Source organism: Coregonus lavaretus (genome assembly GCF_964263955.1).
Source record: "Coregonus lavaretus genome assembly, chromosome: 4".
NCBI classification, from domain to species: Eukaryota; Metazoa; Chordata; class Actinopteri; order Salmoniformes; family Salmonidae; genus Coregonus; species Coregonus lavaretus.
The window spans coordinates 5,417,740-5,434,298 of NC_139991.1; the positions used below are offsets into that span (position 1 = coordinate 5,417,740).

At 40.9% G+C, this 16,559-nt stretch overlaps 2 protein-coding genes across 4 annotated transcripts in view; one reads left to right on the forward strand and one right to left on the reverse strand.

Moving 5' to 3' along the window:
* LOC311128436 (myotubularin-related protein 13-like) overlaps positions 1-7,697 on the reverse strand; it is a 141,711-nt gene extending 134,014 nt beyond the window's left edge. For all 3 annotated transcript variants that reach the window (XM_084160571.1, XM_084160570.1, XM_084160572.1), the window contains exon 1: positions 7,557-7,697. In XM_084160571.1, coding sequence (XP_084016697.1) covers positions 7,557-7,611 — 55 coding nt within the window. In that variant the 5' untranslated portion in view covers positions 7,612-7,697. The remainder of the gene's footprint in view (positions 1-7,556) is intronic.
* A 3,484-nt stretch (positions 7,698-11,181) lies between these two features.
* On the forward strand, positions 11,182-13,749 carry LOC311128101 (pro-adrenomedullin-like). Its single transcript, XM_084160073.1, has 4 exons — positions 11,182-11,307; positions 11,877-11,992; positions 12,144-12,269; positions 12,494-13,749. Exons 2-4 carry the CDS (start codon positions 11,889-11,891, stop codon positions 12,795-12,797), a joined length of 534 nt encoding a protein of 177 aa, XP_084016199.1. The 5' UTR covers positions 11,182-11,307; positions 11,877-11,888; the 3' UTR covers positions 12,798-13,749.
* The last annotated feature ends 2,810 nt before the right edge of the window (positions 13,750-16,559 follow it).

Below are 16,559 nucleotides of genomic sequence, written 5' to 3' on the forward strand. Positions count from 1 at the left end.
TCCCCACCATTTGTCCATACTTTCCCCCTGTGATTTCGATCAGGGCCAATTCCATGCTCCACAGCTGGGTCTGAGATAACAGTGCATGCATTCCAACACCCTCACAGGCTGGGAGGGCATTTACCCGTCTACCCAAGAGGCAGATAACTTTCAGAAGTGTTCAAGGAATCAGTAAGCAAATCTACATTTACTATCAATATAGCAAAAAAAAAGAAAAATCCTGATTGTATTTTGGTGATTATTTTTTGCGATGGGAATATTGGGTCGCGAATGAGACAGCCTGGTTCAATTTGGGTCCTGAGGCAAAACTAGTTGAGAACCACTGATGTAGACAATAGGCTATGCCCATGATGTTGTCCAACATGTAAGGATAAATGTGATCTAACCACACCAGCTTTGGAGATCTGCACTTCTTGTACCTCTTTAGCTGCAGCAGGGAACTTTATTTACAGAGAATCAGCATTTAGATCTTGAATAAGTCTAACTGTGAAGGGAGGCCTTCACAGGGTGCCTGCCATCTCTGTCTAGATGGGAGGGCTGAGCATGAGAGAGTGGATGTATGAATGTTTGTGTTTATCCTTTATTATAATGGCCAGTGTCATAATCAATTTTGTATCAACTTACAGTTATATGCATTAGGGCTGTCCCTGACAAAAAATCAACGATATGCATTGAGCTTGTCTGATGCTTAAAGCTTACGGTTTTATGAAATAAGACAAATGCCTCAAGAGGGCGCCAGAGATCTAGATAACCAGAAGAAGAAAAAAAACGTAACCTGACCCAACTATTCTCCACCCGCTCCTGCTGGCTTTCGTAGATTCTGCCATTACTCTCCTGAAGTTGCCGTTAATAGGCTACCCGAGGAGTCGGCAACCTTTCCCATGTGGAATGCCAATTTATCTTACCATTTCTACCGATCTGCGTGCCAGTTATGGTTTTCATATGCATATTTTCATGAAACGGTTTCATTTTATTTATAATAACATCTTCATATCTCAAAATCATTGTCATGTGGTTAATCAAAATTCTATCCAAATCTAAAAGAAAATGACAAACCTAAAAAGTAACTTCTATTGCCATTGCCAACTACGTAAATATATCCTACATAAAGCAAACAAATAAAAACATTGCCGCCTGCAGGTAGAAAATATCCTGATAAAAATAAATATATTATAAATCACATTGGCTACATATGGCTTGTTTGCAACGAACTTGAAACGTTGTATCAACTATGAACTTGGGTTTCCAATGGATCAGAGCATTACATTTTTCCCTTTCACGCTGAGTGGTTATCGAAAGGGAGAGAGTTGGAAAGATTTTTCAAATACATTGAGGAACTATTGTTATTCTCAATGGATGTAAAAACAGACTTCATTTGCTTCCGGTTTGAGGTGAAGAAAACATTACTTTGAGAAGCTCCACAGGTCATTAGTGGTGGTGCGTTAAGCCAATCAGAAATACTATCAGATCCCCAAATGGGCAAATTTATATGCCTACATTTGCGTGAAGGCCAGGTAGCCTATATGCCTACTTCTATGCGTGTGCGTCCTTACTCAACATTGACAGGAGCGCTCCTAACAAAAGACAATGACTAAATTGACAAAACTCGTAAATGGAATTAAATAAACCAAAACTTGTTTCTCACAAGTGTTGCATAGGTTGTGCACTCTGCAAACAATGTGTCCACTCCGACAATGATAACGGGAAGACTGGAATAATAATATTGAATGCATTAACAGAAATGACCGTAACCAAAGTAACAAACATTGTAGATTAGAAATTATAGGAATTAACGGTAAATGTACTAATGGTGACATGCAATGGGGAATTGATCTACACTAACACACAAACAATTCACACAATGAAGTTATGAAACAATGAATGTGCACAAATTGGTTGGAGAGAGAAGTGCATTATGTATGTGGGCGCATGGTCAATTCGACGTCTGCATTGCCCATGCAGCATTTATGGTGATACGACCTCAGCAGAAGTCAGGGCATTCATACTTCTTGCGCTTCGGGGAGCAGTGCAGAGCTGTTGTCAAGGAAGTGAGTTGTGTTATCTACGGTCAACCAATCATGTCAATGCGGAGCTATACAGAGCCCGCCGCATTGTTACAAAAGTTGGGAGGCGTTGCCGTACGGAGCTCTATTTGGCCTCTGCAATTGCATCACACCCTGCATATGGAGCCTCCCACCACATTTTCGGATCAAGCATATATTGGCTTTTGTCTAGGCCTCCGCAATGGAATAGTTCACTGAGAGATGGGCGCATAATAAATAAATAAATAAATAAATAATATATATATACAGTTGAAGTCGGAAGTTTACATACACCTTAGCCAAATACATTTAAACTCAGTTTTTCACAATTCCTGACATTTAATCCTAGTAAAAATTCCCTGTCTTAGGTCAGTTAGGATCACTTTATTTTAACACGGCGAGTTGAGTTGATGCCAAAGAGCTCCATTTTGGCTCCTCTGAATCATTCAGATGTTCATTGGCAAACTTCAGACGGCCCTGTATATGTGCTTTCTTGAGCAGGGGGACCTTGCGGGCGCTGCAGGATTTCAGTCCTTCACGGCGTAGTGTGTTACCAATTGTTTTCTTGGTGACTATGGTCCCAGCTGCCTTGAGATCATTGACAAGATCCTCCCGTGTAGTTCTGGGCTGATTCCTCACCGTTCTCATGATCATTGCAACTCCACTAGGTGAGATCTTGCATGGAGCCCCAGGCCGAGGGAGATTGACAGTTATTTTGTGTTTCTTCCATTTGCGAATAATCGCACCAACTGTTGTCACCTTCTCACCAAGCTGCTTGGCGATGGTCTTGTAGCCCATTCCAGCCTTGTGTAGGTCTACAATCTTGTCCCTGACATCCTTGGAGAGCTCTTTGGTCTTGGCCATGGTGGAGAGTTTGGAATCTCATTGATTGATTGCTTCTGTGGACAGGTGTCTTTTATCCAGGTAACAAGCTGAGATTAGCAGCACTCCCTTTAAGAGTGTGCTCCTAATCTCAGCTCGTTACCTATATAAAAGACACCTGGGAGCCAGAAATCTTTCTGATTGAGAGGGGGTCAAATACTTATTTCCCTCATTAAAATGCAAATCAATTTATAACATTTTTGACATGCGTTTTTCTGGATTATTTTGTTGTTATTCTGTCTCGCACTGTTCAAATAAACCTACGATTAAAATTATAGACTGATAATTTCTTTGTCAGTGGGCAAAGGTACAAAATCAGCAGGGGATCAAATACTTTTTTGCCCTCACTGTATGTATTACTGCTCGACTAAAACAATCTCGGTCGACCAACAGCCTAACGACCAAACAATCGTCCAGTCGACTAATTGGGGTCAACCCTAATACGCATACATCATTACACCCTGATCTGTTATTCTTAAGTAGTTGTATGAATGAGAGTATGTGATGTCCCGTGTAGCTCAGTTGGTAGAACATGGCGTTTGCAACCCCAGGGTTGTGGGTTTGTTTCCCAGTATGAAAATGTATGCACTCACTAACTGTAAGTCGCTCTGGATAAGAGCGTCTGCTAAATGACTGAAATTTAAATGTAATGTCATTTTGTTCTCTCTATCTCTGATTACAGGTGATGAGCTGCACCTGTGACAGAGGGGAAGTGTATTTATTTGGGTGCTATGGGGTGGGGTTTTGAGTCTCCTGGGTTCTGGGCCTGGGAGAATATGTGAGAGGGTGTCTCCGTGAGGAGCCCTTTTGTATTGCCACCCCTACCATGATTTGTTTGTCGTTTTCTGCCTGAGAGCCATGTAAGAAGCTATATTAAATCTCCCTTGACTTTTTGCATGATACAGCCTGGTCCTGAGTTTCATTCAATACAGTCCAGGCAACAGCCTGTCTGTGACACTAACCAAGCTCATGATTTTCCCATAAGTGTATTACAGTTTCTGATCCTGACTATGTATCGTATATGGCATCTGTGATATCAAATTATCCAATTCGATAAGAAAGAAAAATGCAGGATCAGCCTCATATTTCTCTGAGGGTCTACCAGAGCACACTAATGAGAGAAATGGAAATCAGATCATTTAGTCGCATTTTGCGACCCTTTAAATTGGCTGTGCAAGTTTTTTTTCATTAATGAGATCAAAGCACACTGCTTTACACTCAATATATCTGATATGGCTTTGAAATATGGCGCACACTAAATTGCGCATCGGCAATCGCAAGTGCACTAGGCCTCATTGCAACGTTTTTTTTAGGACATTACATTTACTGTTAGATTAATACATGGCTACTAGCAGTACGTGTTATATTTAGAGTTAGCAATCTAGCTAATATGTTTTGAGTTTCCACTTCCTCAGGTGGTGAATTAGCACCAATTGAATGAGGCCTATATATAATATTAGTACACATAAAGATGAAGGCAAATTCATGAACAAAAACATCTGAAAAGTCTGGAGCCCGATTTTGATAGTAAAATATAACAAAAATAGCCTAATTGTCAATCCAGAATTCATGACAATCACTGGATTGTGAATTATGCATTCATGCTTGGACATGTTATATTTAACAATGCATTTACTGAATACCATCTCAGTAGTCTATTACACTTCTTAATAAATCATAGTGAATTACTTTCTAATGCCGACTCCAATTTATTCTATGTGACCCTACAAAACATTTCTCCCGGGGAAAATGTTAGTCTGGAGCCCTGGAAATGGATAACCCCTCTTCTAACTGACCTATTGACATGTTATTCAGCACTCACACACTACAGTACATTACAAAATGCACTGTTGACAATAAAACCTTAGTCAACTAAAGCTAAGAATGCTGGCTGCAGTAGTGTCTTTTGACAAATGGTTGTTTGCAAAAGCATTTTGTTTGTGCAAATTGAAAATAGGCAAGCACAAGAGATGTCAGATAAATCACATTATAAAGGCCAGTCAAGAAAATACAATCAGCTTTGTAATAAAAATTTGTATTACACCAAGCTGCCAACATTCTTGAAAACACAACCCTTGCAATATGCTAATAAGTAATGTTGGATCTGCAATTATTCACAGAGCTACACTTAAGCGACAAGTCAACAAAACATTACATTGGTTGTCACTCAACTAGTAAAGCCTAATATTGCGCAAGCCATTTACAAACATTTGAATGCTGAAGGTGAGAAAGCCATGCATAAAATGATGAAGCGTATCATTTGGTCATATAGCCAATCGAAGGAAAGAGAAGGGAATATAGGCTACGTTTCTTTAAAACCGATAAAACGCAAGATAGTTAAAGAGTGTCCGTTACAAAAATAAATATATAATAATAGGTTTAGGCTACCGGGGGGTGGGGTGGTGGAGAGAAACATTTTCTGACTGGACATTTTGCGCTGCTTTGGTGGAATTCTTCCGCTCTGTCTGGCCTACATCCCTCTCTTGCGTTATGCATAACATATTTATTGAAATAGGCTATAGCAAATTGTAATAGGCAAATTACTTGGAATGTTACTTGTGTGCTGCCCTGCTGTGCTCTACCAGACTGTTCTATTCTGTGGGGCGCCAGTCAAATGTCACATCACGATGTCATCACCATCAACGATGGCTGTCAATCACTGTCGATAGACGATGCTATCATAATATCGCCCAACCCTAGTGGAGTTCTTTCATAAAATATCACAGCCTACTTCTATGCATTGTTATCTAAGTGACCACAGTGATGCAGAACACAAAAAAATCACTTTCACCAAATGCTCCCTTCATCATCATCATCATCATAAAAGGTTCCTTTCCAAGTAGGGCCTACCTCTCACCCATGCTGAAGTCAATCTTAGTGGTATGACAAGCTGTCTGTCTACTCCTCAGCCCACTGTCTACGGTCCTGTTTTGTCCAACGTAATGACCAGGTAAGTCTAGGCGTATTTAGAAAACGAATACAAATCTTTACAAAAGAAGGGCAAAGCAATTAAGTGAAACTCATTCTCAGGGAGAAATGTCCTTGTTGTTTGTTTTCTTTTTGCGAGAGTGTGTATTAACTCTAAAAAGCATTTCCGGTTTTCTAGTGGAGTAGAGAATGCCACTCCAGTTCCCACAGAGGGACATCTATGCAGTACAACTGCTGATCCCCCCCAGGTCCAGACAGCCCTGGATGTACATAATCCCACACCTCAGTAACACATGAGAAGACGAAAATTAACCTCACTATGGATGGAGGACAGAGAGACTTTTTTTCTCTAGGGATTCCCGTCCCTGCTAGAGGCGTATTCAATCACCCCTGCCTGTAATAGAAACATCCTCTTATCAGGGAGATCCACCATTCTCTCAGTCCATTCATCATTATCCATCTCAGAGTCAGAACAGGGAGTTTTGTGAGGATGGCGGTCTGAATCCATCTAGGCTCCGGCGATGCCAGGAACATTTTGTTCCTACGGCACAAAAGTTGTTTGTCAGTTGAGTGACATTGGGGCCACTATTTACCTATTCATGTGGCTTCCTCTAGTAAGTGAGTGGATTCAGCTGGACGAGTTGGTGTGTCCCTCTCACACATGGGCCTGGAAAGATGCCACTGCACTTAGGATGTGTCTTTACTCCCTTACGGGTAGTCTACGTTCCTTCATCATTCTTCGACTGCAGGCCATTTTTTGGGATCAATATAAACATCACCTTTCTTGTTTGCTCTTCTTCAGTAGGTTCTTTGCTTTCAACCAGGTTCCTCTATTTCAACCAAGCCCATTCAAAATGAATGTTACAACTGTAGGCCAAGTAACTTTATTAAAAAAAGTACAGTATAAAAATGGTTATAGCTGTGTAATAGTGAATTTAATATTTTAAAACTAGGCCATTTAAGAGAACTACATAACCTCTTGGGTTGGAATTATAGCAGGCCACAGCCTGGGTCTGGTTTGGGAACATCAGTTCTGGGCCCCACTTTTGAGACACAAAAAAACAAAACAATGCAGAAAAACCAAGTCATTGACCTCCCCTATGCTCAGCCCATCTTGTAGGAACGGTGGATAAAAACAATGTCGGGATAAGACAGGAAGTTATTACTTCTATTCGCACTCTGCCAGTGTCAAACAAAAGGGGATATCATACAGGTTGCAAATTATATGAGAATAAATCAATTACAGCAGCTCGCAACTAATGCAAACCTTACAGCAGTATGCATTCTCCAAAATCATGCTCCTTAAACTGCTCCCCGTGAAAGCCACGCAGGTCACTAACTACAATTCCAAATGCTGGATTTGTCACATCAACTCGACAGGATGTGACAGTTCGACTCATTGAAACTCCAATTTGTGGTTTAAATATCTACAACACACAGTCACACGCCCCCAAGACATTACAGTATGCAACTGTTGCATATGTTTACAAACCGTCGTATGTGCATCACACATTCAAAATCTACGGATAGTTCAACAATAAAACGCTGCAGACTGCTTCAAATCTCAGATATCAATTGCTAGCTAGCTACCTAGCTAGCTTATGCTAACCAGCTAGCATTATCAACACTGACGGCCTGGATAAACCCAAGCATTTGAAGCTCAATTTGGCATTCGTGTTCCAAGCGTTACGTTAAAAAACTCACCAGTTTTGTCCTGATCTAATCCCACGACAATCAAATAATCAGCCAATCTCGCCATGTTTGCTGCTTTTTCCGAAATCTACCAACACAAATCAGCATTTTTCTTTCTTCAAAAGCACAGCCATGTTTGACAGAAGGAGTGATATTGCGCCTGCGTGCAGAAGTAGCGACATCCATGGGCGTGGGCGCTTGGTTTACAAATAGAAACTGTGTGGCTGCAAACGGGGTCACACCCTGCCACACCGCTTGTTGACCCCCACGGAAAACCATCTGATGACCACTAGAATCGCTTTAGAATATTCACAAAAAAAAGTTACCTAAATATTTTAAAGCCCATTTGAGAGTCGATGAGACAAAATAGAGGAGTAACTAGGCTAATTTTCTTTGCAAGAATGTGGGTTAAGATAAATTAAAAGTATTGCAGATTGTGGCATCCAGTATTTCTTACAAATGTATTGAATTAATTGTGTAGGATATTTAGTATGCTAGAAGCACTAAGCAGGGGGTGCTGGTGGAAAAATCAGTGTCAATAGCATGATTTCTATTTTCCATAATCACAATGCTCCTTCAAACTTAAACATCCTCTCTCTCTCTCTCTCTCTCTCTCTCTCTCTCTCTCTCTCTCTCTCTCAGACACACAAGCGCACACCTTTTAATGTCTATGGCGCAAACACACACAAACACACACACACACACACACACCGGGGGGCATTAGGATCACTCACACACACGACTTGGTCCAAGGTCAGGCAAAATGTGAAAAAAGAGCGCAGAACTCCACTCAGTTCTGGAATGCTGTGGACAGTGAGTGACCTTTCCTGCCAATAAATAGGGGAGGGAGACGCTCCGGGGTGGAAAACACCGGTGCGCGGGAATTCTCCTCTTGTGCTGTTTTTGCCAACATCTCAACAACTTGGACTGAACATATTCCACAACGTCATTGTCCCTAGCGTACTAGGGCAATTTGAGAGAGAATCTCTTCATTAACAAGTAGCCTATTGTTAAGTTCATTTTGATGATGCCGCTCCTGCAACCATTCTGCTTATGCTATCAGCTGCTTCTCTCCCATAAGGTGTTATCATATCTGTCATGACAGGGTCTTCACTCCAACACCAGACATGTAGCCTAGTTGTATTTTGCACAATAGCATAATATTTTTTAATAGAAAGTATTTTATAATAATCCAACATGTCTGCCACTCCATCTGCAGTTGAAATAATAAATAATGACTTTTGTCATCTCCTCTACAGACTTTGGTATTTGAGTTGTTGAATCCAAAACATTTGAAATTGTTCCAGATCAATGGGGTTCAAGGGAGCAGAATGAAACATAAATCTGAGAATGAATGACTATACAGGTGCAAACCCCACAAAGCTTCCAGGTCTATCAAATCACCATGACAACGTTGAGGAACATTTCCATAACATATCAATATCTAGGTATGTGTTCATCTATTCCTCTATAAACCTTCCAAGACATAGCTTCCTAACTTACCATCCTTCCCACCTTACCTGTGTACATTAGCATACCACAGCTGTGACTGAAGAAATATCAGTAATGTTCCTGACACCTGTCTTACAAGAAGCTAACAAATGATTGCTCCATGTAAGGAGCCACTGAGCAATGATGCTGTCATGGTTGCGCAATCTTCTTCTCTCCATATTAGGAGATTAAATTACTTGAGTGCTTCGGGATTACTTGTCTAGTGGTGGGAATTATCATTACAAAATAGTTACAAAATGTTTGCTGGTTTACAACACGTGTTTCACATTTATGTATTTACAGTAACACAAGTGACACTTGGTAAGCAAGGAAGCCATAAGAATTATGAAAAGAATGCTGCGTAAAAGGATTTCTATTCAAGGCTGAAGGGAGATTTAGGTGACTTTCTTTCTGAATTACTGCACGTGATATAGTCAAATTCGAAAGATACACACAGATATGTTCTATTCAGCACGTACAAGGTTCTTTATCAGTTGTTTGAGATACATTCTGAGCACTGAGAAAGCATTTCACATGTTGTTCCCAAAATACTTACGTATTTGCTATTAAAGACATTACACATTGAAAGCCACAAATCGTGATTATCTGACCACATCAAGGCTTACATGTTTCTCAGAGTGTTGTTGAGATTTTAAACCAAGTCTTGGGGACTACACAATCAAATTTCAACACACTGTTCCCAGCCCCAGACATACCCTCAACAGACACCAGCTTTGGGTCAGCTGTGTGGTCGATTGGAATAAAAAACTAAAATTGTTACCCCCTGTGCTAATCCTGATGGCATCTTGTGCAGATATCTATCCCCAGGGACCTGTAATCAGCATCTGCCTTATGACCCTCGCTGACATTGTTTTGACCCCCCTGCATATTTCACTTTATTTCACTGCCCATACGTTGAAATAAGTCTCACTATTAATTCTGGAATGGTTTAATTTGGCTAAGCACAAATGGAAAGTAAATGTGCTCTTATCGTGGTCAAAGAGCTAAAGGGGTTCAGTGCACTCCTTGTACTTTGGTTTGAGATGAAGTCATATAATCAGTGATCGTGAGGAGCAGATATCAGTAACACATGGATCTGAGTCACGGATGCAGACAGACTTGCTGGCTCTTGTGACTGAACCTGTTATCCCCTTAATTTCTGGATCTCAGTTGTGATGTGTTGAGCATGAAGAAGACATCCTAATTGTTTTTCAAATACTATGTTAGTTGGAGATTATGTAAAGCCAACAGATATAATCTTAGGAAAAAGATTTATTTTAGATAATTGCTAAATTCCTCTAAACATTTGTCCAGAAAATATGAAAATAAATAATCAATTTTGCAGTCAAATTGTTTAATGTTTAAACAAATGCAGACATGGAGAATGTTGTTGTTATAATTTGACACACTTACTATTAATGAATAACTACTGAGTGTTCTTGTGTTATCTCATGTCAAACCCACTAACCAACTTTTCCTCAAGCTGACTAAAGTTGTAATCAGACATTGCCTTGTCAACATTGATGAAATTATATATGACAAAAATGTGCCGGAATGCAGGTGGGCAAAAGTTAATATTCCCTTGACCTCAAAGTTCAGTTATGTTCAAAATGTTTAATTATGTCAGTGGAAATAATAATTTGGTTTAGAATGTTCTCTGCCTCCTCCCCAAATACCAAAGTTATGAGCACTCATCATTGTCTCTGTTGGGAGTGTGAATCATTATTTCTTAATTTTCTTAATTTAGAAACTCATTAGTCTGTCAGAATTACTCTTCATGTGTTTGTGAAGACATAAAATATATATATATGTAATCTTTAAGGTTGTAAAAATGTGAATTTCAAATCACAAATAAAGATTATGTCAATGAAAAACAGAGGTAACAACAACAACATTCCTTAACAAGTATTAAAGTAAATCACTCTCATATGACCCAAATATTTATTGACTTACTTCTGGTTTATTTAAACTGTATTATTCTCCTGGGTTTGCTATGTTGTTGCATTATCCCACTGATAAAGCAGGCTTCCACCAGTGCTGGGCTGTGTGGGGTGGAGCGGGGGACTGGGATGAGAGTCTGTGTGTGTCAGTCAGTGAGCCCCTCCCACCTCCACTATAAAGGCTCAACGTCTGGTGTGTAGAGACTATTAGCACAGTGTCACAGCTGCCTTTCAGCACCAACAGCAACTTCAAGAAGCCTGTGGAATACTCTCTCCACATTGACTCTACTATAACTACTTTATCACCCAAGTGAATTATTGAAGGATTTCAGGTATGTACTTTCAATTGAAGCAGATATTGACTGTTGCTCTGCTTACTACAGATGGCTTTATCCTTGCTTTTTTGAGGTCAGGAGCTCAAGTGCGTTTGACAAGGACAGGTTATCAGTCTTATTAAATAAGGAGTTGCAGTCTTATTGTGCATGACTGTGGGGGGTGGTGGCCCTTGTGTGTGAAAGACATCAGGCAAAAATAACAGATTAGGCTTATCTCTCTCTATCCAACCTTAAGTTTATTGGTTATTTTTGCGCTATGGATTTAATTGACTGAATGGGATTGACTTTGCTCAGGGGAGCTTAAAGCTGACTCTAGTTGAGGAAACTCAGTGTTCTATAGACTGTGTCTTGCTTTTCACTGGCCAGGGCCTGCAACTTGGTTGGAAGTTTACTTAACAGAACATAATGTGACCTTAGTGTGACATTTTAAATAAATGAATGATAAGTGCAAATAACTTGGCTTTTGGACTCTTGTGTGGGGCTCTCATGGTATGATAGGAGGTAACTAAGTAAGTAATCGTTAATAAGTAAATAACTAACTTTTTTTTTCTCCACTTTCCCCACAGGTGCCAGTCAAAATGAAACTGATTCTGCAGTCTTTCCTCTACGGCTGTCTGCTGGCCACCATTGCACAGAGCGTGGCTGGATTCAAACTTGAAATGAGCCCAGAGCTCAAAAAGAGGTAAGCTAATTGATGAGCTATTTGTCAAGATTAGTTTGTTACAATGCATAGTGACCATGATATAAGCACATACTGTTGTGTACTTTGTGGACTTCTTTGAACAGTTTTTAATGAGTTTAATTTATTTTTTATGTTTATTTTTTATATGCAGGTTGAGCATATGGATGCAGAGCAGATCGAGACGAGATCTAAAAAGTTTTTCTGCAGAGAGGATATCAGAGTCTGTACAGTTTGTCAGACCAGAAGACGTCAGGGACACCCTGATTCCTCATTCCAGGTAAAAGCCCATACCATACATACCTTTACATAACACAATGTGCATGGTGCTATTTCGTTATCCTTGTGAAATCAAGATTTCAAATGGAATTAAGAGATGAATCACCCTTGTCAAACAAGGCTCATTAAAGTATGCACACTGCGCATGGGATCTCTGAGCCAAGTTGTGTCCGCTCAGGAATGCAGCGCATTAATTAATGGTCCTCTCCCTCCTCTCTCTTCCAGCACTGACATCAGCGTCCGAACCAAGAGATCAAAAAATTCAGTGAACCAGGCCTGGAGACCGGGCTGCTCTCTGGGCACCTGCACGGTGCACGACCTGGCCCACCGTATCCACCAGCTCAACAACAAGCTAAAGATTGGTAGTGCACCCATCGACAAGATCAGCCCACAGGGCTACGGCCGGAGGCGTCGTTCCCTCCCTGAGCGCAGGACCACACTGAGGCTGGAGGGGGGCAGGCTGTGGCCAGTGTGGGGCAACGCAGACTCACATGTTCACAAGCTGGAGGAGCTGCTCAGACGGACATGAGCTGGACTTGTACGGGGGAGGAACAGGGGAGGAGAGCAGCAGCCGAGGCTTAGTGTCTCTGCCCTGTTCTAAAAGGCGCAAGTACTGAGCGATAGCTGCAGTGCCTCTGGAAGCTGGACTCAGCAGAGGCATCGGCGATGCAGAGCGCCAAAACAACAGCTGGTCTACAGGCACTGGATAGCACCGTGAAGAGAGAGAGGGAGAGATGCTGAGGATGGTGCCATCTCTGCACAGCTGAGGGAGAGGAACAAGGTTAATACATCGGTACAGACTCAGAAAAGTGGCCACTGCGTAAATACTGGGACTTATACACCTCTTCTGCAAATCCTGGACTTTGAGTTTTACTCTGTGGATTACAGGAGCCAATTTCACCAAACCCTCTATACTCATCTGCACTTTTCAGTCCCAGCCTTCTCAGTCAGACATCCATGTGGACCTAAAATATATCTAAAGACATCTGGTCCATGCCATACAGGGAGATAAGACATATGGAGATGGACTTATAATAAGGAGCTATGAAGCTGAAGTTTTTGGACACTGTATGAGGGAAATACCTTAGAGATTGTATGAAATATCTGTGCCAGTCCACAATGGATTGAACTATACTTGAATATGTTTTGTATAAACACATGTGCAATCTATGTATGTATATTTTTATTTGCCAGTTTGTATATAAGATATTTCAGATATCATTATTTAAATATTATATAGGTTAGATTCAACTACTTATGGAGATAGAACTATTTTCGTACAGGAAGAAAATATAAGGGCATTGTAGCTATTTGTTGTTTCCACTATTGTTTGCATCATGGATGTTATATGTTTCAAACTGTGGTAATAGGATAAATGGTTTTATAGCTATGGTATAATATATTTGTAAATGTGGTCTATTTTATTTGTGTTGAAGCAATTAACATTGTCATACAATAAACATTTTGCATATAAAACTTGACTCTGTCCAGACTTTCTCTTTTCCACAGGAAATTACTGTTGTAAATTGAAAGTGGCATTCTATCGTCTGCCCAGCTCCAGTGAGACACACAGCACCTGGTCTGGGTTAAGTGATTTCAGGGTCTCATTAAATCAACCCCCCTTCCACTCTCCCTGTGACCCCCCTAGAGGGTAGACAGGAGTGCCAGGCGCATTCCTGCATAGTACAGTGCATATTTGCTGGCTCGCTCCACACCGCAGCATGGCCCTTGAGCCAGTACAGGAGACTGAGAGACCCAGCTCCATCTGCACACAATGGTAGATGGTCAGGACATCAGGATGCAGCGCTATGAGGGGGATGGAGGGGGGTCTGTGTAACATTCCTGAGAGGCACGCAGAGAACATCGTAAAAACAGCTCTCGTGAAGCGCGTTCATGAGCTGTGTACACAGACAGACAGACAGACAGACAGACAGACAGACAGACAGACAGACAGACAGACAGACAGACAGACAGACAGACAGACAGACAGACAGACAGACAGACAGAGATACCACATCCGACTGGGCAGGACAGAGAGGTTGCTGACCTCTCCCTCCATCCTCAGGGAATGTGAATCTCAGAGTATCTAATTGTTGTACATTTACTTCTCAGAAACGGGAAATTCCACAGTGCTATTCATTCATACAAGATACCAACATCCCTACCAAAGGTAGAATTATTCCAAGAGATTGATGTATTGTCATGTTCATTGTCATGAGTTGTTTGCATGGAGTAGCCTAGGCTACAACCAATCCAAGCCACTTGGTTCACAGTCTATTATGATCAATAGATTGGGAACATAAAGCTAAGGGTTTGATTATTTAACCTAGGCTCCAGGTCCCTCTGCCTGCATCTGGTATTCATTAGCAATGTGGCTTTGACAAGACTTTCCATGGTAGAACACTCCTAACCACAAAAATGTGTCATTGCTATTAATCAGCCACAGGAAGATTACAGTCACTCCTTGGATGTTTTAAATATCAAAGCCTGTAAAAGATGATGTTTATTTATTAAATATTAATTAAGTCAGGAACAGTTATTACAATAATTAAGCAATTATTAATGGCAATTAAATGTGTTCTCATTAAAGATTACTCTTCCACAGGTCATTTCAAAAGTACATTTTGAATAACATTTAAGGGTTTCCAACAACTGTCTGTGGTATACCCTACCTATTTTGTTTGCTTGCTGACCAAATCTATCGAATATGTTGCTGCACAGGCAAGTGACGTGTATACCAGAACTCTATTTGATTGGTATGCATAATACAATTTGGATGTATGTGTGGTTCAAGAAGAGGCCATTGCACTTCCTTCCTGTCTTATTCAAAACATGGTCATTAGTAACTCCACTGGGCCAGAGAGAGGTTGTGGATTGTCTTGGGTCATTGTAAAAGTCAGGGATAGGCGCCAATGGAATTGCAATGCAGATGATTATTATCTGTATGAGAAGGCATGCGCTACAAGACAGCTCGCCAGAGACATGTTTAATTACATTGTTTTGGCTCTAATGCCATCTAGTGACTTCAAATGGCACCAGCTTGACAAAGTGATCGCTTTGGCCACCTACACAAAAGCATCATTTTTAAATGGTACTAATGGAAAATAGATATGTCACCTATTCAATCTCCAGAAATGTTTTTTGAAATCACTAAAGAGTAGTGAAACATCCTGGGCCTGTTACAGTTGGACCACAGCAGTGCTGAAATCCACACAGGCAACATTGAGGACAGTAGCAGTTTATAAGGTGACATATGAGCTAAATGATGAGTATACTCAGGTAAATGTCTCCCTAACCAGTGTTTGGAAACCTCATCATCAATCCTCCTTCCTCCAGGGGACACCTGGACAGTTGGAGACGTGGCAATCCTGTAAGCCTGGGGGCCATGCATCTCAAGTTCATTACTTTCCTTCACGTAAGGAATGGAAGTTTTAAGTGTGAGAACCGAAAAACTGTGGAAATATGCCAAGAGGCTAAAGCATGCAATGGACCTCTCCATCTTCAAAGCCTCTGACAGTAATAATTAGAGTTGAAGAGGTGAGAATCTCTTTGATTTTGAACAGAGTGATCTGACTACAAATGTCACAGAACAGACGGCGCAGCAGATCTTACATAAGGCATTATGTATACAGGTCAAGAGTGATCAAGGAAAATGTGAGAGTTGTCAAATACTAATCAATCACATTTTTATTGTGAAGTGATTTTAACAAATTCCATCATGGGTCACCAAGAAGGCCCTGCTAGCCTAAAGTTCAAGGCTTTTCCTGGAACTATGCAGACAGAGCAAACACAAGACTATGACTTCTGGCCAAGTGAGACAACAAACTACCTAAAAACTACCCAGACTCCAAAAGCTGCAAACTGTATCAACAGTTTCCAGGACAAATCCAGAAAAAAAAGTAGGAACTAAGACATGTGGCTAGCCAAGTAGAAGTTCAGCGTATGTAAAACCATCAAGCCCAGACAGTTGTCCATAAAGGCAAAGCCAAGAAGTTACCCATCACACAGTAAGACGGTACTAATGCCTTAGGGCTGTCATTCATCATTTAACTGTAATGTACATTAGAAAGGAATAACACACATCTCATACTGTCCTCTAGAATATAGAATATACATGACAATTGCTTGCCCACACATGTTCATATTAGCTCACACTTTGGATTTATTTCAACAGTATCAGGGCTTAGGCTCCGCTCTATCCATAGACGTGTGTAAACGACGCTATGGTACTACGCTCTTCTTTCTTGGCGACTCTGCCACCTGGTGGTAGGTACAGTAGCTGACACTTGCC